Source organism: Ambystoma mexicanum, chromosome 11, assembly GCF_040938575.1.
Source record: "Ambystoma mexicanum isolate Mex_15411 chromosome 11, UKY_AmexF1_1, whole genome shotgun sequence".
NCBI lineage: Eukaryota > Metazoa > Chordata > Amphibia > Caudata > Ambystomatidae > Ambystoma > Ambystoma mexicanum.
Window position 1 is genome coordinate 999,550,542 of NC_090934.1, and position 27,639 is coordinate 999,578,180.

At 47.0% G+C, this 27,639-nt stretch overlaps 1 protein-coding gene across 1 annotated transcript in view; it reads right to left on the reverse strand.

The window, feature by feature from the left end:
- FRMD5 (FERM domain containing 5) overlaps positions 1-27,639 on the reverse strand; it is a 914,572-nt gene that overhangs the window by 196,038 nt on the left and 690,895 nt on the right. Inside the window, exons 8-10 of the mRNA XM_069624191.1 lie at positions 6,234-6,322; positions 2,736-2,799; positions 2,216-2,307 (exon numbers count right to left, since the gene is read on the reverse strand). Coding sequence (XP_069480292.1) covers positions 2,216-2,307; positions 2,736-2,799; positions 6,234-6,322 — 245 coding nt within the window. The remainder of the gene's footprint in view (positions 1-2,215; positions 2,308-2,735; positions 2,800-6,233; positions 6,323-27,639) is intronic.

Below are 27,639 nucleotides of genomic sequence, written 5' to 3' on the forward strand. Positions count from 1 at the left end.
CGCATGGGATATTTGCAGCAGAGTACACAGAGAATCCTGCATGAAGCAAATGACCCATATTTACCCCATGGCTTACTTTCTAAGGGCCTCACACTGTAAATATCCCATACATTCTCAAATGAAGATTAGGTGAGATTTTCAAAACAAGTGGCATTATACCACATGTTTTTACTGCTACCACTACAGTCATTACGAAGCCTAGTGACTTGTATAGCACACACTGTGGTCGGGATCATTCATGTGAACAGAGTCAGTGGCCTCTGGGAAGTAGGCGCTATAAGGCTCCAAGAGAGTCCACCTTGCAAACAAGCCACACCTCCCCTTTCCGATCTACCCAGTGAGTCTGGCAATAAGACTATACTGCAACTTTCATCTGAGCGGCCTATTATTCCTGAGCACGTACACAGGGTGTACTGTTTAATACTTCATCATCATTCACTGGTTGCATTATTTCCCATCAATAAATACAGAATTCGCTCAGCCTGGAGTCAGGCTTAGTGTGTTGTGCTCACAAAACTGTCCTGGTTGTTGGTAGACTTTAATGTCACATGTGGTTCTCCTCCAAACCCTTATGTTCACGTGCTGTTGTGCTTTGCCTTGCAAGCCATACACAAGTGAGAGCGATACGGACAGATGTATTGTTTAGGATAGACTAGAAGCTCGGATGGGCTTCCCAGGAAACATTCCTGGCCCGCTGTCACTGCGAATAGAAGGCCTTTGCCGACAGACTCCTTTCCCTTAAGAACTAACTATGGGAAACCAAAATGCCTCCCAACTGTGCGCTCGTATGAGTTCTGATTCCTAAACTGCATTGTTCTTGTGATTAGTCTAAGTGTCTGCTGTTTGGTAATACAGTGTGCTTGGTGACTAATGCATTGTGATATTGTCACTCAGTTTTCCTTTTGCTACTGTGATCTGTTTACTCCCTGGAACATTAAATATTGCAATGTTACCTTAATGTTCAGGTGTCTGTGATTAAGGACCGCCCAGAGAACTATGTGAAGATCATCTGCTGAAATGTGTATTGGAGGAAGCAGCGGAATATGTTAGATGCTTTCAATGCCTTGCCTACAGTGAGTGCTCTGGATCAGATGCATACACAGTGACACATCTGGATATCTGAAGACTCCTCTGTCTCCTAAGGTGAGGAGCACTGAGTCGCGTGCAGGGACTTACACGGAAGTCTGCAGTGGCCTTACACCTCGTGCAGATAAAAGCAGTGATTTCCAAGCACTTAAGTGCAGTGGCTCTAGAATATGTGTTTACTGACAAATGTTCCCAGGATTAAGGGAAGGTTATAAAGTAATAGGATTAGATTTATGACAGGAGAGCTAGCATTGTTTAGCTGAGAGTACCTAATGTGGAATGCAGTGATGCAATGTGGGCTGTGCTTACTTTCAGGAGATAGCTTAGTGGAACGATGTCATGCTTACAGTCATCAATCGATTCTTAATAGTAACATTTGCTGCAGAGTGGAAAAAATTAATTCTAAAATGGCTGCCCACAGGAGTAACTTTGAGAGCTCAGTTGGGGGCTAATCTAAATATTTACATGTAGGCTATTGCTACACTCTTAGGTGACACTGATTACTCTAACATTTCTTTTTATAATGATGCATACCACTCTTAACTAGGTGCCTGCCCCGGTTCTTCCAATGATACATGGAAGGACCTCTAATAAATTAACCTAGTGTGCAAAGTGACTTTAAAGCAGTAACCCTTACAGTGTGTCCAGCAGTTATGCAGTGATTCTATCAGTGCATGCTGGGACTTGCTCATTATAGGCTATGATTCCAATGGTGTGTGCATTCACTGTTGCTGCATGCAATGCCCCCAACAGATTGTGCTAAGACGCAGGCAACATGTGCAGTGACACCAGCAGTCGGGTGCAATATCTTGACCCATGTGCATTGATACTGGCAGTGCATGCAATGAATCCAAGAGTGCATGCAGTGACATTTGCATTCAGTACAGTGACTCCAGCAGTGCATACAATGATCCAGACCATGCATAAAGTGATTCGGCGGGTGTGTGCAGTGAGTCCGGTGGTGTGTATATGGACTATGGCAGCACATGCCATGACTCCAGCAGAACGTGTGTTGACTCTGGCAGAGTATGCAGGGACTCAAGTAAAGCGTGCATTATTTTTCCAGCAGTGTGTGCAGTGACTTCTCTGGCCGTGCCATGCTATATTACTGCTTCTGTTCCTTACGTACTTGTAGAAGGCTTGGTTTTCAACTCCGCATTTCCAGAGGTGTTTGCAGGCTTCCGGGGTCGGGGCGAAATACGTCAGAATCATCTTTCGTTCCTGCAAAAAAACCCAAAATGATTACAAAATTATCAAACTATCCCCTACTGTCTCCTGGAAATGCCTGCTGTCTCTGAAACACCCCAGTTGTCTCTCAGATAACCCACCCGTTTTCCTGAGAGCCAAGCTATCTACACTCACTTCCTGAGAAACCAGATATATCCTTGCTTTCTATCAGATGTTCCAGCTGTCTCCTTTATAGCCAGTACATGTCTCCTATATATCAGCTGCCTCCTGGGTTGCACAGCTATGTCATTAGCACCCTGCATCCGTCCTGGATACCATAAGGAGCGGTCTCTCTGATTTCTTAATTTCCCTGCAGAATACCCCAATAGTTCTTTGCTGATGACTCAGTGCAGCCCTACAAGTCCAATCCTTTTTGGGTCTCAACGGATGGAGCGGTACCAGGTGGCAAGAACACCACTTACCTCCTTCTCACTCACATACACATGGAACGTCTTCCCTTCAAATTTCATTTTTGTGGCATCGTTCCTGAAAGGATAAGCATAACGCAGGTTTGGGATTGTGCTCAAGACCATGCAAAGCCAACAAGGGGGGTGCAAGAGAGGGAAATAAGAAGGGTAACACTAAGAAGGCCAGGGAAAACAGAGTGATGATGTCAGGGTAAAAACAGGAGACTACCAAACACAGCAATGGCGGAGTCATGGGAGAGCAGAAAAAAGATTGGGATAGCCATAATCAAACCTCAAGTCAGGTGGGCAGTGATGGGGCACCAAAGAAGAGATGTGCACGGATTGCTTACTCAATTTATACGCGATGTGGAGGTGTGTTTAAGAGAACAGTGGAAGGATTATAATTATAAAGGAGCATAGTGCCGAATCTAACTAGTTGTTGACAGAAATAGGTTAATTGTAAAGGTAATGACAGCTGTAAAGAGCTGAGGAAATGTTAAGGCAATGATGGAGCAGTGAAACAACAGCATCATACCTGTAGAAAGCTCAAGGGAAGTTGTGGCAGATGTAGTTAGCTGAAGAAATGTCAAGGCAGTTTTGGAGTGATAAACCAATGTTATGACATACCTGGGGAGCTGAGAGAATCTCATGGTAGCTGGTGCGAGGTAGGACAAAGTGATGGCAGTTGCAAAGAGTAGAAACGACGCTTCGCCAGCTGTAACAAGCTGAGGGCATGCAATGGCGGCTATAGGGAGTTAACAGCAGTCACAGAGCAGCGGGAATGTTACTGCAGTTGTAGGATGTGGAGGGAAGCTAGTCCATGAAATGTCATGTCCCTCATCTCCTCTCTCCCTTCCACCCCTTCAAGCTATCTATAACCCTATAGCCCGTGTTTGCACACCCATGGCCTCACTCCATTCCTCTCCCCTCATGGCTAATGACTTTGCTTGTTCACCTCTAAAATCTTCACGATTTGTGATACCTTCAATACCCTCCTGTCTCCCCCTCTTCGTTCCTGCCTTGCCCTCCTCACCTTCCTCTAATTTCTCCTCTTCTGTAAATTCTGTCCTATATCCCCAGTTGAACTTTCTATCCTCCAGTCAGGCACCCTCCCCTTTGCCCATGCTGATACCTTTTCACCTCACATTGCAAAGGAGATCGTTCCCCTCACCACCCCTCATCTCTCCTCTCTCTTCAATCACTCCCTCTGCTCTTTGATCTTCCCAACTTGCTATAAAGTAGCCACTCGTCTCAAGAAACTTACAACTGACGAACTACCCTGCCAACTATAGCGCCTTCTCCGTTCTCCTACACTATTCCAAAATTCCTGAGCATGTGGTCTTCACCCACACCACCTCATATCTGGAATCTCACAGACTCAACAACCCCTCCAGTCTGGCATTCATTCGTAGCTGTCACTGCAGGGAAACTGCTCAAACCAATGTCTCCACCTTGCTCACCACTGCTCACTCTACTAATCCTTCTAGACCTCTCTGTGGCCTTTGACACAGTTGACCGCTTGTCACTCCTTTCTGCTCTTGCTCTCATTGGCTTTCAAGGCATGTCCACTGCCTGGATTGCCTCGTACCTACTTGGCCATTCGTTCTCCACATTGTGGAACAGACGTACATCAGCGGACACTCAGCTTTCAGATGGGGCCCATCAAGCATATGTCCTTTGTCCACTACTATTTACCTTCTACACCTATTCACTGGGCAGGCTCATATCCTCTTTCAACTTCTGCTATCATCTCTTTGGTGATGACACCCAGCTCCTTTTCATTCCCATCCTTGTCCCCAGACATCTTCAAAATCACGGACTGTGTGACATCCATTCATCACTGTATGGCACCTTGCTCTCTTAAACTGAACTCATCCAAGACTGACGTTATCCATCTCCTGGCCTATCATACCCCTTCCCTCCCTTATCCTTTCCGCCTGACATGGTCACTCCATACTCCATGGACTGCAACCTGGGTGTTCCCATGGACATTGACCAAAAACTTGAGCTGCTTATTACCTCCACCACGCTTCACCTCCAGAACATCCACACAATGTCCCCCCATTTGGGTTTCCTCTCTGCTAAGACTCTTATATCTACACTTGTCCTAAGCCGTTTGAATTACTGCTCCAGCCTGCTCACAGGCCTCCTCCCCTGTTCCTTCACCCCTTAGGAAAGGTCATCAACTTTGCTGTTCACATACCCACCACCCCCTCTTCTTCCCGGATAGGCTCTTACCTCAGCCACTGACACAAACTAGGCTGGCTATCTTGGTGCACCCACACCCTTTCTAAACTTCTTCCTCTTGTCTATGAATTAATTAATGGCATTTCACCCCATTACCGGTCTGCCTCCATCTATCCTAACTCCCCCATCGACATCTGCGATTTGCAGCTACCTTTAACCTCTCTGTCCCCTCCCGTGTGAAACCCCACACTTCTGTTCCTATTCTCGACTTGCTCAGCACCACTGGATCTTGTCTTCGACTGCGAAGCCAGATAACATGCTTTTCCTTACATTCTCGTTTCACTGCAATATATTGTCTTTCCTTCTGCCTGGTTTGATATTGTCACTTAAATGTTTGAGAGTGTAAAACAAGATTGATGTACATGCAGGGTCAAATTAAATGGGAGCAAAAGCAAATATTAGGGCGGTGCTGAATCAAGTTGCATGGCGTAGCTCTGGTAGATATCAAAATAATGTCTGATTGTAGACACATCTTTGAGACGGTCCCTCCAAAAGATTTTTTCCTTCAGAATTGTACTAGTATTTATCCAGACCAACCACCAGGCAGCAGAATGTTGTGCAACATGTGAATCTAAAACAGAGTCATGCTGCAGAAATACAGTGATTTCTACGTGGGTCCACTGTGGGTGTCAACAGTGGCAAAAGTTGGTCATGCAAATTCTGTGTATCAGTGGACTAATGTATCCACTACAGGAGTCTGTTTTTGACCTCATGGTCACAGATTCGAATTCCGGCAGGTCCACTCACAGCCCTTCATACTTCTTTTTTCGATCAAAAGTTTTTATTTCACAACAGCAAATAACAACAAAATATGGCATTAATCTGATGTCGACAAAATGGGTGCCATTGAGTTGGGTAACAATAAAAATCTATTATCTGTAAACAGCGCTATGATACCCCTGTGGGGGTGAACGTACGGCTCCACAAATACACCGGTTATGTTATGGTAATAGCTCAGCTCAGAAAATTGCAGTCTATGTTTCCTACAGATCCAATGAAGAGGAATCTGACAGCGTGTTAACCAAATACTAATTGTACTTTATTGTCCACTGACTGCTAACCTAGTAAGGACAAAAATCCATATGTGGAGATACGTGGAAATGCCAGATGGATGAGTTGAGCCCTCAGAGCAAGCACCACTCCACATGTTAACCCACTCATTACCAGACGATGCAGTGGGTGGTCAGAGAAGCTACAACTCGGCATTGTACCCCAGATTGGACAGTACAATGGGTCTAGCACTAAGAGCAGGATTGGATCACTCACCATTTGATAAAGTGCACTCTCTTGTTTCCCTGAAGAACAATGAAACCATATGGAGTGAAGGCCAGAAAAGCAGCATTTCCTGAGACATCCTGTAACAAAGATCACACATCAGAATCTAGTAAAAAATAGGGCTACTGATGGCAAGCATCAATCGAAAATAAAGTAACGTGAGCCTTCCCGCAAAAAAAGCCCACACATAACCGAACACAGTGGTACCCTTCACCAATAACCAAAATATGGGTAGCCTTCAACAGAACCCATCACGGGAGCTGTTAAAAGACCTCAACACAGCATGAGGCCAAATAAAACACAACAAATGGATGGTCTTCAACAAAACCCCAAATAAGTGAAAGCTCACGGGATAATATATTGGGAGATGAATAAATGACCTTCAAGTGGATTGTTGTGGCAGAGGGCTTCTGGTGGACGGATGTAATTGAAGCAAGGCATCAAAGGAGGACCTATGCATGCCACCATCACTCCATGTGCCAGTCCCCCCCTCTTCACTGGCATTGCCAACTTTCAACTTCAGTTAAATACCTATGTAAAATTGGAGCATATGATAAGAGTGAAAGGTACCCTTTGTAATGTCAATGAGAACGAGCAAAGACTAAAAGTACTGGAACACCTATTAAGGTAATTTTACATTATTTTGGCGCCCAGCTCTCCCCCTAACTGGTTGCAGACCGGACTATTAATCCTTAAATGTACTGGGAGAAGGGGATAGCATATGCAGCACAGGCCATAGGTTGTTCAGAGAATTTCCTGACCAAAGGTTGCATCCAGTGTAGAGGCAATGGCTAAAGAGTACTGTTTACATAAAGTATGTAGTGTGGTCTATTTGGCTTCCCTGCATGTATGCCTGACGTAAATATATGTATTTTAAATACCAACAAAGTTGCCTTTGCTCAGGATGAATAAGCGTGACATTTACGAGGAATAGTGAAGTTCTGTACAAAGGGAAATGCAGGACTGTGCCAGTCTGGAAATACTGGTCTTGGCAGCCTTATTTCCACAGGATAGACCACCATGAGTAAACAAACAGGTGATGCCAAGAACTGCAAGGTTTCCCGCTTCCAAAGTAAAACCACAGAAAATGAGAAACAGCACATTTGTATTGATATGATATGATTGGTTATTGATAACGCGCTTAATACCCAGAGGTTTCTAAGCGTGGACCCGGGGATCAAACCAGTGTTGCTCCGTGCCGTCTTACTTCCAAGGTGAATACATTGCCTCGGAGCTATCCTCCCGAGACATTCCCATTGGGGTGTTTTGCAGGTGAGTAAAGGTATATGTTAGCTCTAAAATAGATTTTTTTTTTTAAAACCCATACTTGCATCTAGTAATTCATGCATTTTTACTTAAGTTCCTCTTCTGATCAGGCAACAGTAATAGTGGATCTCTGTGACGTGGCTCTGCTGGTACCACAGATTATGTGAGATCCACGGGGCAGTGTGGCTGGAAGAAGGAGGCAGGCTCCAATGTGTCTGTTGCTTCATATTTTTTAGTGGGAGTATTTACCTGTTTTTCAGGAGTCTGCTGCTCATCTGTAGGGATGAACACAAGTTTAAAAACAGAAACTCATCTCTTGGAGAATGCCCAAGTCCGGAACAGTCCAGGCAAAACCCGGATGTCTGGTCACCCTACCTCTGCATCCAGTGTTTGCCAAGTTAAGAAAACCTGGTCTAACAAAGAACCTTCAATGCCCAAAACAAGTTAAGGCAAATTGGAAGGAATTAGCCTTGAGAAGAGGTCTGCAGACACTGGTTTCAATTAAGGAAAACTGTCCAAGGTCTGAATTACTTTTTAGGACATTTTAGGAGCTGCCGGTGGGACAAACAGGATACAAGCCATATTGCTTTTTGCACATTCTTTTGTGGATGAGATCAAGCATCAATGTACAAGGTGAGAAGCAATTGGGTCTTTGAGAGCCCCAGACAGTGCAATGTGCAACCTTTAGTTATATGTTGGACCACTGCCTGCTTTAAATGCTTCTGGAAGAGACCCTTGAATGTTTGAATTAGAGCTCCCGGAGTCTGCCCCATGGTGGTCGCGGTGCGCGGTATACATCAGCATAACATAACAGAACTACAAGTAGAGGATGTTGACAAATCACCCAGTAAGACTTATATTATGGTGAAATACAAGGGCTTAAGATGGATGAGTTTGCATGATACTCTGGTAAACATTAAATACTGCCTGGTTTTGCACCTTTAAGGTGGTAGCATATACAGCTGGTGGAAGAGGAGCATGCGTACTAGGACTAGCTAAATACAGGGAAAACCTTAGATATGAAGAGGCAAACTGTGCTAATGGAAGGCCAGTATCTCTCAGCTCATCCGCAAATGCTGCAAAATATACTGCACTAGGAAACCCTTGATCTGATGAGGAAGAGGCATCTGCATCTTCATTGGTGATAAATTCAGAGAACGCTGCTGGCACAGAGCTTCTCTACCAAAGGGAAAACTGCAGCAGTGTGTGTTGTCATTGTTGAACACACTTGACCAATGCAGTCTCCAGTATCGAGGCACTGCGGCATGATGGAAAATATTTGAACCCCCGGGTACCTGGCTTTTTAGAAGGGGAGGTGGATATTTTTGTCTTTTTGAGGTTTGCACTGAGGGCATCAGGAGAAGCTGGTTCTGATTGTTTGTTACCATGACCCTTTCTGAAGTGTGCTCCGACCTCCACGGTCAGTGGTCTAGCGGAAACACCAACTTTGGGGACTTTGGCCCTAGACAGATTGACCCCATGGTGCCCTGTATCCAAATCAGAAGTTAAAAGATCATCTGTGTACTGTGGGGTTTACACTCACGAGGCTAGAGGCAGTCCCTCAGAGTTTATTTGGGGTGTCACTTTCATAAGCATGCAGTTTAGCCACTCTGTTTACCTGAAGAATGAAGGAAAGTGAAGAATTAAATAGTTTCCCCTTCCCAAGTCCACTGCTTTGTTTACTGGAATCCAGGGTCACCCAGAGAGAGATACAGGTCAGCTGTACGAAATAAGGTTTCAATTGATATTACCGAACACTACCATTTTCTGCTGTGGAACTGAAACATATGCTTCTGGCATCCTCGATTATTGAACCTAGATGTAAGGGTCTGAGATTGGTCACTTGTTTAAGGGCATCCTGATTTCAGTATTGTGTCATGCATCTGTAATGGCATCTTTTGTTGGTCAATTAAGGGGACCAACAAAACATGTACACCTTAAAAGTTCCTGGAAAGAGAGCAGATCTTCCTTGGGCTAATACATGGGGCTCAGAGAGGAATGGGGATTTCTTTACCCATAGAGAGCAGTTCTGGGGGAAGGTACTGATCTATGTGAGGGGTATACCTTAAATACCCACGAGCTCTTATATTTGTTGTAGAGCGATGGTGTGATCTACAATAACATATGTTGTAGAGAGGCTTGACAATATTAGGGCTACTGGTTACATCTTACGTAATGCTCTAAGTAGCCTTCCCCTAATGTCTAGACGGGAGGAGTGTGAATCTTTTGAGCCTTCACTGCGACTGGTGGCCATGAAAGAAGACACGCATTTGGCTGTGGCACTTCAGGTGGTAGGGTAGCTTTCCCTCCAACACCTGAAGGGCACGAACGCAGTGCTAACAGTCTTGGAGCCGAGCCACACCATATCCCCACCCTCATACATTAAAGCTGGTCATCCTTTAGTATCAGTGCACCTCTCATCATCTTCTTTACAGTGGCTGTTCTTACATGTTCACAGGTTTGATGGTGTACATTTCAACATCACTGTAAGCACTGTGAGTTGTTGGTACAACACTCAAGCCATTGTCTCAAGGCAACACTACAAATATCATGCTTGGAGGCAGTAGAATTACAGAACCAAAAAGGGCAATTGATAGACATGGTTTGAATTAATCACATCCACTGGTAATTGATTTTGGTTGCCTCCTATACCAATGTTTATTTTCTGCCTGCTGCACCATTACAGAAGGGATAAATCCAATAAGCAAATCGGGATTGGTCCCACACCAAAAAGTGCAGTAAAGCTGGACTGCTAGATCAATTCTCTTCTGCATGGGACAAAAAGCAATACTAGACATGTTTCAGCCTCACTAGGCATTACCAGTGAGCTGCAGCTTGGGACCCTAGACACAGCAAGCGCATGATCCACGTCTGAGTAAACCCTTGCCCCTTAGGGCAAACTATGCAACATAGACGAGTGATGGATGGAAAAGCTTTTAATGGATCATACCCACTGACAATTGCTTTGGGAAGCCAACCAAATCATGCTTGGTACCACCCGAAAAGGTCAGCCAGCCTGAGCCGATAGATCACATCCCTTCTGCATGAGTTAAAGCAACACCAGACATGTTTCAGACTTGAAGTACATCATCTTTGTGGTGTGGCAGAGCAAGTTCGAGGCCCACATCTGGGAATACTCATGGTAATATCACTCCAATCGATGTATTGGAACAAACTGTTGTTAGTTCTTCCGTTTAGTGTCTGCCCACCTGACTGAATTGAAAAGTAACCAAAAGTTTAATTTCCAAAACTTTCTAGAATGCTCTTCAAAAACTTAATACAAACTGTATTTCACTATAACCTATTACAGCGGATGGATTTCCATGTCACCAAGAGTATTTTTATAGGAACACCTGTGCCAATACCCATACTCTAAGAATTGTAGCTAATGCAATGACATTAACTGTCATCGAAAACAAATCCACTCCCATCAGGTCTGCATTAGTGCCGTCAGAACTTGAAAGATCCCTTATAACACCCATATATGTAGAATACAAGGGTTCGTAAGGAGTAGATCATGGCAAAAGTCAACAGCTTTGCTTAGTACTTTTGACTTGAGCACAGCTCCCAATTCTGCATTATCTATATAGTTAGTCATGGGGTCATGTGAGGGGTCAGAAATGCGAGGCGGACAACTGCTTGTAGATTTCTCAAAAAGGGCCATTTTATTAAAAGAAAAGAAAATGAAATAATACTTTGCTTGCTCTTCTCTACAGAGGAATTCCTTACCTAGACTAAAGACTAAGGGAGCATTCTCTAACATGGGTAAACTGGCCCTCACTCTAAACAACCAATATACAAAGAAAGGTATATAGCAACACAACACAATAAAATAAACGATATAAACACAAAATCTGTATGGCCTTCTCCTTTCCTGGGTAAACGCTCTTGCCCAGGCTTCAAAGTCTTTTCCAAACGTTCAACAAAAGAAAGGAAAGGTTTCAAAACCCAGTTCTTTGAAATTCAAAGTCAAAACAAAGTTCAAACAAAAAAACACTGGTAACCACTCTTTATCCCTGTATGAAAAGATGCCTTTCCAACTTCCAGGAAGAACAGCACCAATGGTAATCCTGTTTGTGATTATCACTGGTCTTTACTTCTAGGTAAATTGTCACAGTTCAAAGAAAGTGTAATATTCTTCACATGTCCATAATTTACACTCCGTGACAATGTCCTCTGTTACAACTTTACAGCTGGGAAATTGGTCAGGATGTTCTACTACTTCTACTTCCAACCACCACACTTATTATTGGTACTATGAAAACAGACACCTTGGGTTCACAGCACAATACCACTTTGATGTGACATCTACTGACATTTGGTATACACCACCACAGTCAAGTGTAACTGCTTCAATATTTATGACTTTTAGGTAGATTTCAGCCAACCACTCAACCTCCTCGGGTACGCCAGGCACTCTTCCTTTTAATAGCCTTGTTAAAGTGGGCAGCCTTTGTAGTTAGCAAAACTACCACATTAACAACCTGCTTTTGCTCACAGGACTCATTCCATTTTAGCTTCAGCAGTCTGTTGCACCACAGGTTGTTTCTTACCTCAGGAAATATTTCACAAGCCTTAGTTTTCCCTTCCCCAGCTTTGCGCACACCCTTCCACCATATATCCACCCACGTGGTTACCAAAAAGCTTATGTGCTGCTATCCCAGCGTTAAGTAGTACTGGGGTACTTGCTCCTTATGCCACTTAACTACTCGCAACCGTATAACACAGACCCTTGGTCCTGTAATGCTTGGCAAAACAAGTTTCACCTGGAAAAGGGAGGTATACTGGCTTGGGTAAGGCTTGTTCATCTCCTTTAAAGCTTTTAGTCTCTTTTAGTCAGTAAAATAGTTTAAATGTCAATTCTGGATACAATACAGAGTTCAGACTTCACAAAGAAAACATAATAAGGCACACATGACCTATATTTCAAGCAGTTTCCAAGGTTTAAAGGTGAAGAACACCTTGCTTTCGGGTATAATAGAAAATAATGCAGTTCAAGCTTCTATCGGGAGTGATAATTAGGCAGATGCAATTTCCCTTTGTGATAGTTCTTGCTCTGCTACTTGTAACTCATGTATAGACACAGTTTGGTATTCAGTAAGGTTTGGGAAGCGTTCTCTTGATTTATTCAGAGATACGCAACCGCTTTGTTGCATAGCAAACAGTCTTTGATACATCACCATTGGGTTTAAAGGGTTTTAGCTTCTCACGCGAACAAGATACTTTAATGTTATATGCCAATGCTACAACTTCATTTATGCAAAGACTTTCAAAACAACAAACAAGGTTTTCTCGCATTCACTTCTAACGCAAGTCTATTAGGAGCTGGTTACAGTTACCGGCAAGGGTTGCGTCGTGCTTCACTCAACAGCTTCAGTGTCACTGGTCCTGCGGGTCGCACTGCTTCTCTGACTTTTTCCACTTCTTCTGGCCTGCTAGCGTCCCACACCGCTCTCCAGCGTGGCTCACATGGGGCAAACTCAGCCTTCTGCATGTCTTCCGCTGTGCAGCCTCTGCAATTGGGTGTTTGACAGAGAAGGACTCTCTGAGTGCTTGCAGGTGAAATCTGCATCTCCACGCTCTGGTATCCCTTCTCTCCTGCCACTTTCCCGTGATGTACCAGCATGATGCCTCTTCTCTACTACTGCTACTCCAGCCAGGCTTCCAGTCCTTGTTCCAGCTCCTTCTGCTATTTATATCTGCCAGGGGCCTTTTATGCCTCCCAGCTTGCTCAACAGGCATCAGGTGTGAGCCATTGGGTTCAACTGACTGACTCCTACCATGGCTGCTAGGCTTGATTGCCTGACTACCATGCCTGCATACCTCTTCAGCCCTCTTCTTCATCTCAGTCTGTTTAGAATTCTGGGACTTGTAGTTTTGCCTACTACATTTAGACTTTTCAACTTCAGCAATATTTTAAAACATAGATGTTATTCCCTTAACATTTTTAACAGAGGGGCTGTGAGATTTAACTTTTTCAGAGGAAGATGGTGTAGAGAAGATAACATTTCCATAATCCTTTATCTTGCACCATTGGGATTGAGGAGGCTATTTAGTTTGGGACACCAATAAGGGTCTTGATTTTGATATAATGTGCTCTGAATTTATATGTTTAGATTGCACAACTTTTGATCTCATATCGGAGAGAGAGACATTACAATGACAATGACAATAAGCCATGACATCCTTTGGTACGGTGGAAGACGTCTCTCTGACAGAGGAAAAATACTGCATCTCAACCCACGGAATTACCTCACCACCCTGGGCCCTGTCTCCTCCCAGGTGATCCTCATGCAGTGCACCACCCTCAGCGCTGGGAGAAGGAAGCGTCTGCTTTTCCCTGGTCACCTGGGAGGAGACTTTAGGCAGGGTTTCAGTGAGGGACCCGTAGGATTCTTCACAGTCACTAGAACCATTATTTAATTAAATCTAATGTCTTATATCTTCCAGAGTTCCCTAAAATAAAACTGTTATTAAGATGTATTTTCAGAACTAGCCCAGGGCTATTTAGTGAATAGGGTTATTAACACTTAGGTCTAGCAAAAAGTAACCAAGGTAGAGCAGCAGAGCAGTAAAGTCTATACATCGGAGATGTGGGTTGGTGTAGTGCTACAGTGAGACACACACAGACCACTCAAAAAATCTAATTAGAAGGGCAGTATAAAAGTACTTTATTTATTAGGCCTTAGCACCTTCTAAGCATATAAAATTACAGGCAAGTAGTATTACTGCTCTCTAATCTTGATTCCAGCTCTCCCTCTGTCCTCCTTAAACTTTCTTCTGCTTTTGATACCGTCAATCAGGCCATCCTGACCAATCGACTCTGTGAGAACCTGGGCATCACAGATCAGGCCCTGGCGTGGCTGACCTCCTTCTTCCTGAAACGACCCTGCCAGGTCCAACTTGGGTCCTTTCTCTCAACCACCTCTCTCTCCACATGTGGTGTCCCCCAGTGTTCCTCTCACCCTGGCACTTCAGTATCTATCTGGCCCCTTTGTCCCACCTGATCTCCACTTTCTCTTCTAACTTTCAGTGTTATGCAGTTGACACTCTGCTCTCTTTCAGGTTTCCCTCAGCCTCCTCTCGTTCCTCACTCATTCCCGACTGTCTATCTGCAATTCAGGTGTGGTGCGCCTCCAATGATATCTTCCTTAATGCCAGTAAGACTGAGATCCTTCTCATTGTGACCCCTGCTCCTGCTTTCCCTATCTCACTCTGGTCGCCCTCCTTGGGTTTTCTACCCTCACCTTTCTGTGAGGCAAAAAACCTTGGTGTCATCTTCGACTCCACTCTCTCCTTCTCTCCTCACATCATGGACCTTGTTACGCTCACCTGGCTCCCACAGAGGCGTCGATCTGAACTGGACAGCTGCGGTCTCCACCAATGTGACGCGTAGGGCCGAGATGACGGACTGGACTGGCCCACCTAGCTACGTTTGCAGGGCCCTTAGGAATATTCTTCTGATGGTTTGAAAAGATGAGCTCTCCTTTTGTCTCACCTTGTTGTCCTTTTGTTCCCCTTAGGGGTCGGGGTACGGCGAGGATGCAATGGAGACTGCGCCGACCCGTGAAGAGGAATAGTACCCCCGGGGGTAATCAGGTAAGTCTATGGTGGTAGTTACTATTGCCTCTGTTTATTCCCTTGGCTCACCTTTGCTGTTCTTGTGTTCCCCTTAGGTGCCAGAGTGCGGTGGGAACGTGCAGAAGGATGCGATGGGTCGTGGGGATGCTGCGAAGGCCGGTGAGTTCAGCGCGGAGCTGCAGCAGGCGAGGCGGCGCACGTAAAATGCTTCTTTCTTCCAGCTCGAAGGCGCGGTGGATCCGGAATTCAGGTAAGGATCGAAGGTTTTGCTCTTATTCTAACCTTTTCTCCTTCTGTTCCTTCCTTTTTCTAGGAGCTGCAGACTCGAGGCGGGCGTGGCAGAAGACTGGATGCAGGCTTGCAGACACGGTGAGCGTTACGCTGCTGGATGCAGAATAACGCGAAGCGTGTGCTGCTCTTTGGGCGTGGTTTAAATAGCCTCCAAAGTAGTCCCGGGTAAGTATTCCTCCCCAGCCCCACCCGAGTAAAAAATAGTCCCTAGGTAAAATAGTCCCTTCCAAGCCTCATTTGGCTTGGAGCTCTGCAGCATGGTCTGCATCAGGTAAGCTTGCAGCATGGTCTGCATCAGGTAAGTTCCACTCTATGAGCCTGGCGCCTATGGCGCCAGGACTGACTCCCCATATGAGCCTGGCGCCCTAGGCGCCAGGACCGCACCCAAACAGCCCCTAGCAGGGGTTTTTGGGCTTGCTCAAAATAACGTGATGCCTGCTTCCGGGGTTGCTGGACCTGGTCTGGTTCCACGGGGGTAGGTATCATGACAGTACTCCCCCCCCCAAGGCCCCTCCTAAAGTCGTTCTTCCCCATGGTTTTGGTTTGTCTGGGAAATTTCGGTGGAATCTTTTCACCAATCGAGGTGTATGCACGTGGTCACTAGGTTCCCAAGACCTTTCCTGTGGTCCGTAACCTTTCCAGTCGATTAAATAAAAAAGTTTTGACTTCACCATCTTGGAGTCCAGGATGTTCTTAACTTCAAATTCGGTTTCCCCGTCTATAAGGATGGGGTCTGGTGGCTTGGTTAGTCTTGTCCCTGGTTGCACTGGCTTCAAAAGTGACACATGAAAGACGGGATGAATTCGCATATTAGCAGGTAAGTCCAACTTGACGGCCACCGGGTTGATAATGGCCTTAATAGAGTAAGGTCCCAAATATCTAGGGTTAAAGGTCCGCGTTCCCATGAGAGGTATGTGTTTTGTGGCCAACCATACTTGGTCCCCTATCTGGTACTGTGGAGTATCACTTCTATGTCGGTCAGCATCTTTCTTATATTTCTCCTTCGCCTGTTTTAAATGTGCAGTTGCCCCCTTAAAGGCTTGTGTAATCGTAGCGTGTAGATGGTCCACTGCGGGCATTTCTAAGTGTTGGGGTGAGTCAAGGTCTGAGGTTCGAGGGTGGTGCCCATATAGGGTATAAAAGGGACTTTGACCAGTTCCAGAATGTACTGAATTACTGTATGCATATTCGGCGATCCAAAGAATGTCCTTCCAATTACTCTCAGTTTGATGTAACATACAACGCTGGTATTGTTCAAGAGTCTGGTTGGTCCTCTCCGTTTGACCATTGGTCTGGGGGTGGTGACTGGTCGATAATCTCGGATGTATACGAATTGTTCGAACTACAATTGTTCGAATTACAATTGACCGAATTGTGAAGGTCAATTGTTACATATATGCGGGGGGAAACCCCCCAATATATATATATATATATATATATATATATATATATATATATATATATATATATATATATATATATATATATATATATATATATATATATGTGCGGTCAATTGTGCAAAGGTCAATTCGGACCCTTGATTTTCGGTCAATTTGGTAATTCGAACAATTGTGTTCGAACAATTTGGGTAATACCATAATCTCACTTCGATTTGCGCCAATTGACATTTCTTCCAAAAATGTGAAATGAATTGACTGCCCCGGTCAGAGACCAACACGGACGGAAATCCATGTATGCGAACAATGTTTTCGAGGAATTCTTTGGCTAGGATTGAGGCTGAAGGTAGTCCTTTTAAAGGAATAAAGTGGGCCATCTTGGAAAAAAGATCGACAATAACTAGAATGGTGTTAAACCCATTACAAGGAGGTAGATCAGTAATAAAGTCTAACGATAAGGTGTGCCATGGTGTAGGCGGAATGTCTAAAGGTTGTAAGAGTCCAGCTGGTTTTTTCTTTTGACTTTTGTTTTGGACGCAAATACCACAAGACATCACAAATGATTTAATATCCTTTCGCCAGGTGGGCCACCAGAATTGTCTTTTAATTTTAGCTTCAGTTTTTGCAATACCTGGGTGCCCCTCCATTAGAGTATCATGATAACGGGAAATGACTAGCTCTTGTAGTTCCATGTGTGGCAGAAATAGTTGCCCTTGGTAATAAGACAGACCATTGGCGACAGAGTAGTCTGGGCCTTACTTTACCCAGTCCTGCAGGGCTGTAGGATCAAAGAGTTGCTGGATCTTTACCTGAATGTCCTCTGGTGTCTGTAGAGTAGTCATGCCAAGAATCCTTTGTTCGGAAATTATAGGTACTGGTTCTGGGTTCACTTCTGCCTCTCCCATCCCTATTCGGGATAAGGCGTCTGCTTTACCATTCTTACAACCTGGTCGATAGGTTATCATGAAATCGAACTCGGCAAAGAACAATGCCCATCGGAGTTGACGTGACGATTGGGCCTTGACTGTTTTTAAATACTGTAAGTTCCGGTGATCACAGTAATGGTATGCCTGGCACCGAGAAGATAGTGCCGCCAAGCCTTGAAGGCGGATTTAATGGCTAATAACTCCTTGTCGGTAGCTGCATAGTTTAACTCGGGTGCCGAGAACTTTCTGGACCAAAATGCTACTGGGTGAAGCAGGCCAGTTTCAGGGTCCTTCTGAGACAAGACAGCTCCCATGGCTAGACTGGATGCATCAGTTTCCACTATGTATGGAAGTTCAGGGCGCGGGTGCTTTAACACAGGTGCAGACGTGAATTTCGCTTTCAGCTCTTGGAAGGCTTTTTCAGCTTCTTCAGTCCACATAAAGCGTTTATTTTTTCGCAAGAGTGTTGTAATGGGATGTACAACATGTGAAGAATCTGGGATGAATCTGCGGTAGAAATTGGCAAAGCTGAGCATGCTTTGTACTCCTTTAACTGAACTTGGTGATGGCCACTTGAGGATTGCGTCCACCTTTCGTGAGTCCATTTGGACTCCCTTTGGGGTCAGGATAAACCCAATGAATTCAACTTCTGTGGCATGAAAAACAAATTTTTCTAGTTTTGCATATAGTTTGTGCTCGAGCAATTTCTCAAGGACTGCTCGGACGTGCTTCACATGGTCAGATTCTGAAGAGGAGTATACTAGAATATCATCGATATACACGACAACACAAACGTCAATGAGTTCCCGAAGGACATCGTTCATGAAGTATTGGAAGGCTGCTGGTGCATTGCACAACCCGAAAGGCATCACCTGGTATTCGAATAACCCATACTTAGTGCGGAAAGCAGTCTTCCATTCGTCGCCCTCTTTTACACGTACCAGATGGTATGCCCCCCCGGAGATCTAATTTAGTGTATATACAAGCGTCCTTCACTTGGTCAAGTAGTTCAGGGATCAGAGGCAATGGGTATCAGTTCTTAACAGTTATCTGGTTCAATGCGCGGTAGTCTATGCATGTTCTGAGGTCACCTTCCTTTTTGCGCACGAAGAACAAAGCTGAAGATGCAGGGGACTTGGATGGGCGAATAAAGCCATTGGCAAGGTAATGGTCTAAGTATTGTCGTAGGTGAAGGTTCTCAGGTTCCGTAAGGGCATAGATCCTGCTACAAGGGGGTTGTGCACCGGGTATGAGATCGATTTGACAATCGTACGATCTGTGAGGAGGTAAGGTGTTTGCCTGTTCCTTTTGGAAGACATCCTGGAATTCTTGGTATTCTGGAGGTAGTTGCATGACTGCTGTGGTTACTGTGGCCAGGCCTGCATTCTGATTTTTCATTGGGTAACAGGTTTGTGCACAATCCAGGAAGGTTATTCTCTTCTCTCGCCAATCAATACAAGGATTACGTGTTTCCAACCAAGGTATCCCCAGTATTATTTGGAACTGTGGGGCTTTGATTAGATCAAACAATAGTCTCTCCATGCCCATCTTGACCCAATGGTGTCATCTCTGCGGTGGAATGAGTTACAGGCCCAGAGGCAATTTCAGTTCCATCGACTGTGGTGATGACATCTGTGGTGGTTTTTCGGCAAAGAGGTAGATTCATCCTGGAAGCCAATTCATAGTCCAGATAGTTTCCTATGGCCCTGCTATCAATGTATGCCCTTACTGCGTGCATACGCGATGGCTGCCCTGGATCTACGAGGACCATTGGTATGATGAAATGCGAGGTCTGAGTATCCTTCTTCAAGCTCGGCAAGCAGACCTCTACGCTTGTCGGGCGTGGTCGTTTCCCGAGTCTGACTCCATATGGCTTTTATCAGCAGCTCCTACCACCTTCTTGGGTGGTTTTACAGGGCAATCGGGTAGAAAATGCCCAGAAGTTCCACAATATAGACACAATTGCATTTGCCACCTCCTTTCTCTTTCCTTCTGCGTTAAGGGTCCTTTAATCCCTCCGATTTGCATGGGTTCTGAAGCATCTGCCCCTTTGGGGTTAGCGTGGGTTTTGACCAACAACCGATTCCCAAACTTGGCTCGATCAGCCTTTCTGTTCTGAAGTCTGTGATCTAACCGGACCACTAAGTCTATATATTCAGCGCAGTCTTGAGGTGGGTTCACGACTTGAGCCAAGACATCCTTGAGTTCTCCTCGAAGCCGTCGATGAAATAACGTGATTCGTTTTACCTCAGGCCATCCAGTTTCCACTATCAACCTATTAAAGGTCGCAATGTAGGATAGAAGGTCCTGGTTACCCTGTCGTAGGGACAAAAGTTCATTATCCAGGGCCTGTCCTTGGGAGTGCCGGGCAAATAGTCTTTCCATGCTAGTTTGAAAGCCCTGAAAATCCCGAAGAATTGGGTCATCCTGAGTAACTAGTGGAACTGACCAATCAGCTGCACTGCCGCTGAGATATAACAATGCAAAGGCTACCTTGGCTTGATCGTTTGGGAAGGCTCCAGGTCTGCATAAAAAGTGCAAGTGGCATTAGTTCATAAACACGGCGAACCTTTTGGGATCTCCGACAAAGCGTTCGGGTGGAGCTAATGGAATATTTCCTGGTAGGTTTATTTGCACAGGGTTACTCGATAACACAGGAGCTGGATTTCCCCCGGAACCAGGTAGGAGTGCTTGTCCAGCCTGGCTTTGCAATAGTTGCCTAGCAAGGTCATCAGTTCGCTCCTTTGACAAAATCAGTTCTCTCCTAAGAGCATTGGTTTCTTGACGGGCGGAATGCACTTCAGCCCTCGGTTCCCCTAGTAGTTGGGCCAATTGGTCAGTCTCTGCGGTATCCATAACGCCCGGGTGGGAATTTGTGGGTAGGCTTCGCGTTCTGTTACGCTCACCTAGCTCCCACAGAGGCATCGATCTGAACTGGACAGCTGCTGTCTCCACCAATGTGACGCGTAGGGCCGAGATGACAGACTTGACTGGCCCACCTAGATTCGTTTGCTAGGCCCTTAGGAATATTCTTCTGGTGGTTTGAAAAGATGAGCTCTCCATCCTGCATTGAGCTCAGGGGCGTGTTGATAACCAGTTGCTTCACTGGCTCAAAGGAATTGGTGAGTTCCAGAACAATATTGACTCCGAAAAGTATGTAGTTCGTAAGAGTTCACATGTCTGACTTTCACTCTTGTCCGATTCCTTGCAGTTTGCAGCTTGACCCCAGCGAAGAGTTCCTCGTGGTAGCTGACGAAGTTCAGGTAAGGATTTGGCTTATCCTACACAGTTCAATAAAATAAGGCCAGAATGTAACCTGTTGCTTGCTCCCTTATTCAGGTGTGGAGAGAAAATATGAAGTTCGGGGAATAATGCCTCCGGCGGTAAAATTAGGTAAGTCTATTGCAGTGAGAAGAGTTCCCCTTGTTTGTCCTTTTGTCTCACCTTGTTGTCCTTTTGTTCCCCTTAGGGGCTGCAGTACGGCGAGGATGCAATGGAGACTGCGCCGATCCGTGAAGAGGAATAGTACCCCCGGCGGTAATCAGGTAAGTCTATGCGGGTAGTTACTATTGCCTCTGTTTATCCCCTTGGCTCACCTTTGCTGTTCTTGTGTTCCCCTTAGGTGCCAGAGTGCGGCGGGAACGTGCAGAAGGGTGCGGTGGGTCGTGAGGATGCTGCGAAGGCTGGTGAGTTCAGCGTGGCGCTGCAGCAGGCGAGGCAGCGCGCGTAAAATGCTTCTTTCTTCCAGCTCGAAGGTGCGGTGGATCCGGAATTCAGGTAAGGATCGAAGGTTTTGCTCTTATTCTAACCTTTTTTCCTTCTGTTCCTTCCTTTTTCTAGGAGCTGCAGACTCGAGGGGGGCGTGGCAGAAGACTGGATGCAGGCTTGCAGACACGGTGAGCGTTACGCTGCTGGATGCAGAATAACGCAAAGCGTGTGCTGCTCTTTGGGCGTGGTTTAAATAGCCTCCAGAGGTAAGTATTCCTCCCCAGCCCCACCCGAGTAAAAAATAGTCCCTAGGTAAAATAGTCCCTTCCAAGCCTCATTTGGCTTGGAGCTCTGCAGCATGGTCTGCATCAGGTAAGCTTGCAGCATGGTCTGCATCAGGTAAGTTCCACTCTATGAGCCTGGCGCCTATGGCGCCAGGACTGACTCTCCATATGAGCCTGGCGCCATAGGCGCCAGGACCGTACCCAAACAGCCCCTAGCAGGGGTTTTTGGGCTTGCTCAAAATACCGTGATGCCTACTTCCGGGGTTGCTGGACCTGGTCTGGTTCCCCGGGGGTAGGCATCATGACAGACCTTGCCAAGAAGGCTCACTTCCTGCTGCACCTCCTCAGGGATATTCTACCTTTGAGCCCCGTCCTCCAGATGCTCACTGTCTCCAAAGCCCTGGTTCTCCCTAGGCTGGACTACTGCAACAGCGGCTTTTTCAATCTACCTCTATTCCCCTGCAACTAATCCAGAACAGGACTGCAAGACTTATCCTTGGCCATAAGCCCAGGGACCCATCTCTCCAGCCTGGAAATCTCTTCACTGGCTCCTGAAGGCTGCAAAGATCAAGCTCAAGACCCTATGCATGGTCCACAAGGCCTTCTGAGGACCGGCCCCTCACTATACCGAACTATCTCTGCCTAAATACCTTCCTACTAGAGCCCTACGCTCATCTACCTCCAACTCTGAGGGTCAGGCGCTTCTCCAAGCAGAGAGTGGGCAGTAGATCTCTCTCCTCTGCAGGTGCCTCCCTCTGGAACGGCCTCTCTGCCCCTATTAGACTTGAAGTTCTGGAAGAGGCTCAAGACTTTCCTTTTCTCCTCTGCCTTCTGTCTCCTGCTTCCTTGCTAACTTACCCGTCTGCTGTGCAGAGTGGTTGCTTGGTACCCTAAGAGTCTCAACGGGTACCATGACCAGGTTTCCTTGCACTGCCTCCTGGCCACCGTGCACTTAGGGGCTGTAACTGTAACCCCACAGCCCCCTTGCCTCCTTGCACTTACCCAGAGCTGCGCTGCTAAGGCTGCACTTACTCAGAGACATGCTGCCCTGATCGCACTTTCCCCCTACCCTGTCCCTGCACTGTGCACTTCTCGCTGTCGCACTTGCACAATCCGAATGTCACAAGCCTAGTAGGATTGTTTGTCTTGTCTTCCCTCTATCACCCCTCCCTTGTCTTGTGGCGCCTAACACTTGTGTACAGGCGCATTGTAAATACCAAATCATATCATATCATACTAAAACAAATATATAAACATATATACATCCACAGTTTGTGATCTCACTAGAGCTCACCTACACTTCACTTTTTTTTTTATTTTATTTTTTAAATATGTTTATTTTAACAAGGCAGGAACAAATACAACAATCCATTACTTTGGGCATCCAGGCCTCATCAATCACTTACGAGCATTCTATCCCTCTTCCTCACCCCCATCCCCACCTGAGTACCCGTCTGGATTGCACTCCCAGAAGTTGGTGCTCCTTCCCTTCCCCCTCATGTCTCGCCTCCCTTATCGGAAGTGTCGCCACTGTCTAGAATCCGTTTGGCTTGTTGGGGCTTGTAGGTGAGAGCCGGGAATTTTTGGTCATAGTCAAGAAAAGGACCCCAGATGTTCCGGAATCAGTGAAGAGTCCCTGCCTTCGCTGATGTCACCTTTTCTGCGATGAGGCTATCCCACATTTTGGTCCACCAGAGTGGCAGGAGTGGACCCTCTTTAGTTTTCCATGAGCGGGCGACTGTTATCCTTCCTGCTAGAAGGCATTGGGACAGGAGCTTGGCTTTGGGCCCTGACCTCGAGTATATTCCTGGGATGGGAGCCCCCAGCAAGACAGGTTCGGGCTCTAGGAGGAGCGTCGTTTGAGTGATATCTTCTATAATATTCAGGCATTGTTTCCAGAATTGTTGAGCTTGTGGGCATGTCCACCACATGTGGAAGAAGGACCCCGTGTGTCCACATTATCTCCAGCATGCCGGGTCCAGGGAACTATTTATGTGGTGAAGCACATTCCCTGTTGGTGATGCAGGCTGAGGAGGAGTGTGCTCGGGACCATATGTCTATCCAGGCCTGGTCTTCTATAGGATGGCCCAGATCCGCCTCCCACTGCGCCATGGCACGAGTTTTGGAGGTAAGGAAGTCCCCCTGGAAGCGTTTGTATAGGGCTGAGATTTTACCTCGGGCTGGGAGGTCCAACAGGGTCAGTTCCAGAGCTGTGGGAGGGCGGACTGCTGCAAGACGGGTTTGTGGGTTGGAGCACCAGTGATGGAGCTGGATATAGGAAAACCTGTCGGCCTCATGCAGATGAAAGGTCTCCTTGCATTGCGCAAACGTGCGGTGCTCCCCCCATTCAAACAATTGTCCCAGCGACTCCAGACTCCCTGCGATCCAGTTCTTAAAGTTCTGGGGGTTCATACCCAGAGAAAAGATAGGATTAAGAAAGATTGGCGATGAGTGGCTCAGTCCTCTGGGAACCCCTTTTTTCCTCAGCACTTTATCCCATGCGTCCACAGTGTGTCTAGAGGCCAGCAGTAGCCTCTCTGGCTGTCGCATAGGGAGTGGAATGTGCGGGAGGAAGCGCAGGGGGAGGGCAAGGCGAGACTGTTCGAGTTCGACCCATCTAGGGCGGTCGCAGGACACCCGCCAAGCCTGGGTGATTGCCAATTGTGCTGCCATCTGGTATCCCTGTAGGTCGGGTACTCCCAGGCCACCCAGTCTGGCATTCCCCAGCATTGTTTTCAGGGGGATTCTGGGTTTTTTCCCCCGCCAGATGAAGCGCAGCACATTCCTCTAGAGGTCCGGAAGAGCCGGGGGTGGGATAGGCACCGGCAGCGAGGAGCAGGCATACAGGAATCTAGGGAGATGGTTCATCTTGCAGGCGGTAATACGGCCCATTAATGAGATTTCCTGCAATTTCCACCGCTTCAGGTCATCTGCTAGTTCCTTAAAAAGAGGGGGGAAATTTACGTGGTAGACCTCCCTTGGGTTTGCCGGGATCTGAACCCCCAGATAGGGGATCGTCTTGGGCTTCCACTGAATGGGACAAAGCGGGGTCAGCGTTGCCTTTTCCAACAAGGTCAAGCCTATCCCTAGAGCTGTGGATTTGTTGAAATTAATAGTGAAACCGGTGACTCTCCCATAGTCTTTTATCTCAGCCAGGCAGTGTTTGAGTGAAATGGAAGGCTGTGAGATGGTGAGTAGGACGTCGTCTGCATATAAGGCCACTTTATGTTGGGAGAGTCCGACCTGGAACCCCCTGATGGAGTCATTTAATCTAATCCTTTGGGCAAAAGGTTCCATAACCAGGGCGAATAAGAGTGGAGATAGGGGACATCCCTGCCTGGTTCCGCTGGTTAGAGGGATTGGGGGAGGGAGGGAGCCGTTAACTCTTAAGCGGGTCTTTGGAGATCTGTAATTCGCCAGGACCATGGCTCGAAACTCCGATCCGAAGCCAAAGGCCTCCAGAGTGAGATTCATAAAGGTCCAGTCCACTTTATCGAACGCCTTGGTGGCGTCGAGGGCTAGCAATGCGAGGCCTTCGGAGTTACGGTTGGCCAGGTCTATCAGGTCCAGTGTCCTGCGAATGTTGTCGCTTGTTGCTCTGTTTCTGATGAATCCAGTCTGGTCCGGGTGGATTATGTCGGGCAGGATGCGAGAGAGACGCATTGCCAGGACCTTCGAGTAGATGTTATCATCGATATTCAGCAGTGCAATAGGTCTGTAAGAGGCCGGATTTGCTGGATCCCCCACCGGGTTTAGGCAGGAGAATTGTAATAGATTCCTGCATGGAGGGGGTTATCGTCCCTGTGCTCCGGAAGGAGTTAAAGAGGTTCACCAATGGTGATAGCAGTTGGTGCCTGAAGAGTTTGTAAAATCTGCTGGTGAATCCGTCAGGTCCTGGGGCTCTGGATTTGAGGGCTTTTATGGCCTCTTCAAACTCCTCTGCTGAGATTGGAGCATCTAGAGTGTCCCGGGCTGAAGGCTTCAGCTGGGGAAGGGTGGCCTTTTGTAGGTATGAGGTCTGCTCCTGTTGGTTGCGTGGCTGTGCAGACATTACTTGTACAAGGTGTTCGGCTGCTAGTCGCAATTTCTCCATCTCTGAGTATTGGGTTGTACCCTGAGGGTCACGCAGACTGATAATGGTGTTGTTCTTTTTGATTTTGGCGAATTTTGCTACCATTATTTATTTGCTTTGTTGTTCCTGACATAATAAAACTTTTTGGTTTTCGCTAAAAGGTGTGCCGTGCGTTCGGCATAGTGCGCCTCAATTTTCATCCGCACCTTTCGGAGCGCTCGTCGTATTTTGGGGGACCAACCTTTTTCTTTGTGTCTATCCTCCACTTCCTGGAGGGCTTCCTCGAGAGACAAGCCGGTCTGCCTTCCGCTCCTATGATATGCCACCCCACGCGCTATTAGTTCTCCCCGGATGACTGCCTTCATGGCATCCCAGGTATTGGCCGGGGAGGTGTCCGCGGTGGGGATTTCCTGGAAGAAGTTTGAAATTGATGTCGCTATGGCGTCCCTAATCGACATATCATTCAGCAATGGGTCATACAGGGACCATCTGCGGTGGGCAGTAGGGGTAGGGTCGTGGGCGCGGACCTCCAGGGTTACCGGGGCGTGATCCGACAGTATTCTTGATCCAATGGACACCTCATTCGTGAAGGCCAGGACCTGCGGTGATGTCAGCAAGAGGTCAATCCTTGAAAAGGTTCTGTGGACGTAGGACTAAAAGGCGAAATCTGTTTCCCATGGGTGCAGCACCCGCCACGAGTCGACCACCTCCAGGGCCCTGAATAGTCGTAGCAGGCCAAGGGCCATGGTGGTGTCTCCGGAGGAGGCTGGGTGTGACTTGTCCTTCGAGGGGTCTGGCACTCCATTGAAGTCCCCACCCAACACGACCTGACCCTCCGTGAAGGGAATAAGAGCAGAGGACAGGGCTTCGTAGAATGCGACCTGTCCCGTGTTCGGGGCGTAGACCGAAATGAAGGTGTATAGCTGGTTCAGCAGGAGACATTTTACTGCCACAAATCGTCCCTCTGGGCAGAGTTTAGTGTCCAGTACGTGGGGGTTCAGTCCCTTCTTAAAGAGGATTGCTGTGCCTCCTTTCTTGTTGCCACCTGAGGCAATGAATTGTTTAGGGAATTGTTGGGAGCGTAGGCGCCCGAAGTCCGCGGCAACAGATGGGTCTCCTGGAGCAGGGCCACTGCTGCGTCCTCGTCCTGGAGCTTCTGTAGAATAGTCTTGCGGTTTGGGGAGGGCGGGGGGGTTTCAGCCCCCTGACGTTGAGGGAGACGATTCTCAGAATGCTATGATCCCGGGTAGCGGTGGGGGGGGGGGTCTCTGGAGGGTTCATGTGAGAGGTATAGATTGGGTTGAGGCCAGCCATTGCTTAGATGGGTAAGAATGGTAGTTATCCTGCTATTGGGCTTTTAGTCCCCGCCTCCAACGGGGAGGTGGGGTGTTAATTAATGGGGGGGTCAGCGTTGTGAGGCCGGTACCACCCCAGGCCAACTGGGCCAAATAACAAAGGTCAGCCAACGTGGCTGGAACCTGTGGCCAGACTATGGCTGGCATTCCAAGGATCTGTAGGTGTAACCTACCTTGGAAGTGGACAGGAGCCGTGGGGGGGGGGCCGCTGTGGCGGATGTATGATGGTCTTTTGCGAAGGTACAGTAAATGACGTCACCCCAGGGCCAAAGAGGACCGGGGTCGCATTAGGACGGACTCTGAATGTTCGCTTCCCAGCCTCCTATTTATGCGCCCTCCTGCAGTATACGGTCATTTCCTTCCTCTGTCCCTCGGGACTCTCGTCCACGTGTTTCGTTTTTCTTTTGGTGGGGGCACCGGAGACCCCTCCGCGATGCCCCCAGACGCCCGCTGAGAGGTCGTCCCGGGTGAGGGTGGGTGCATTATTTGTGCGGCGTCCTCCGGATGGATAATT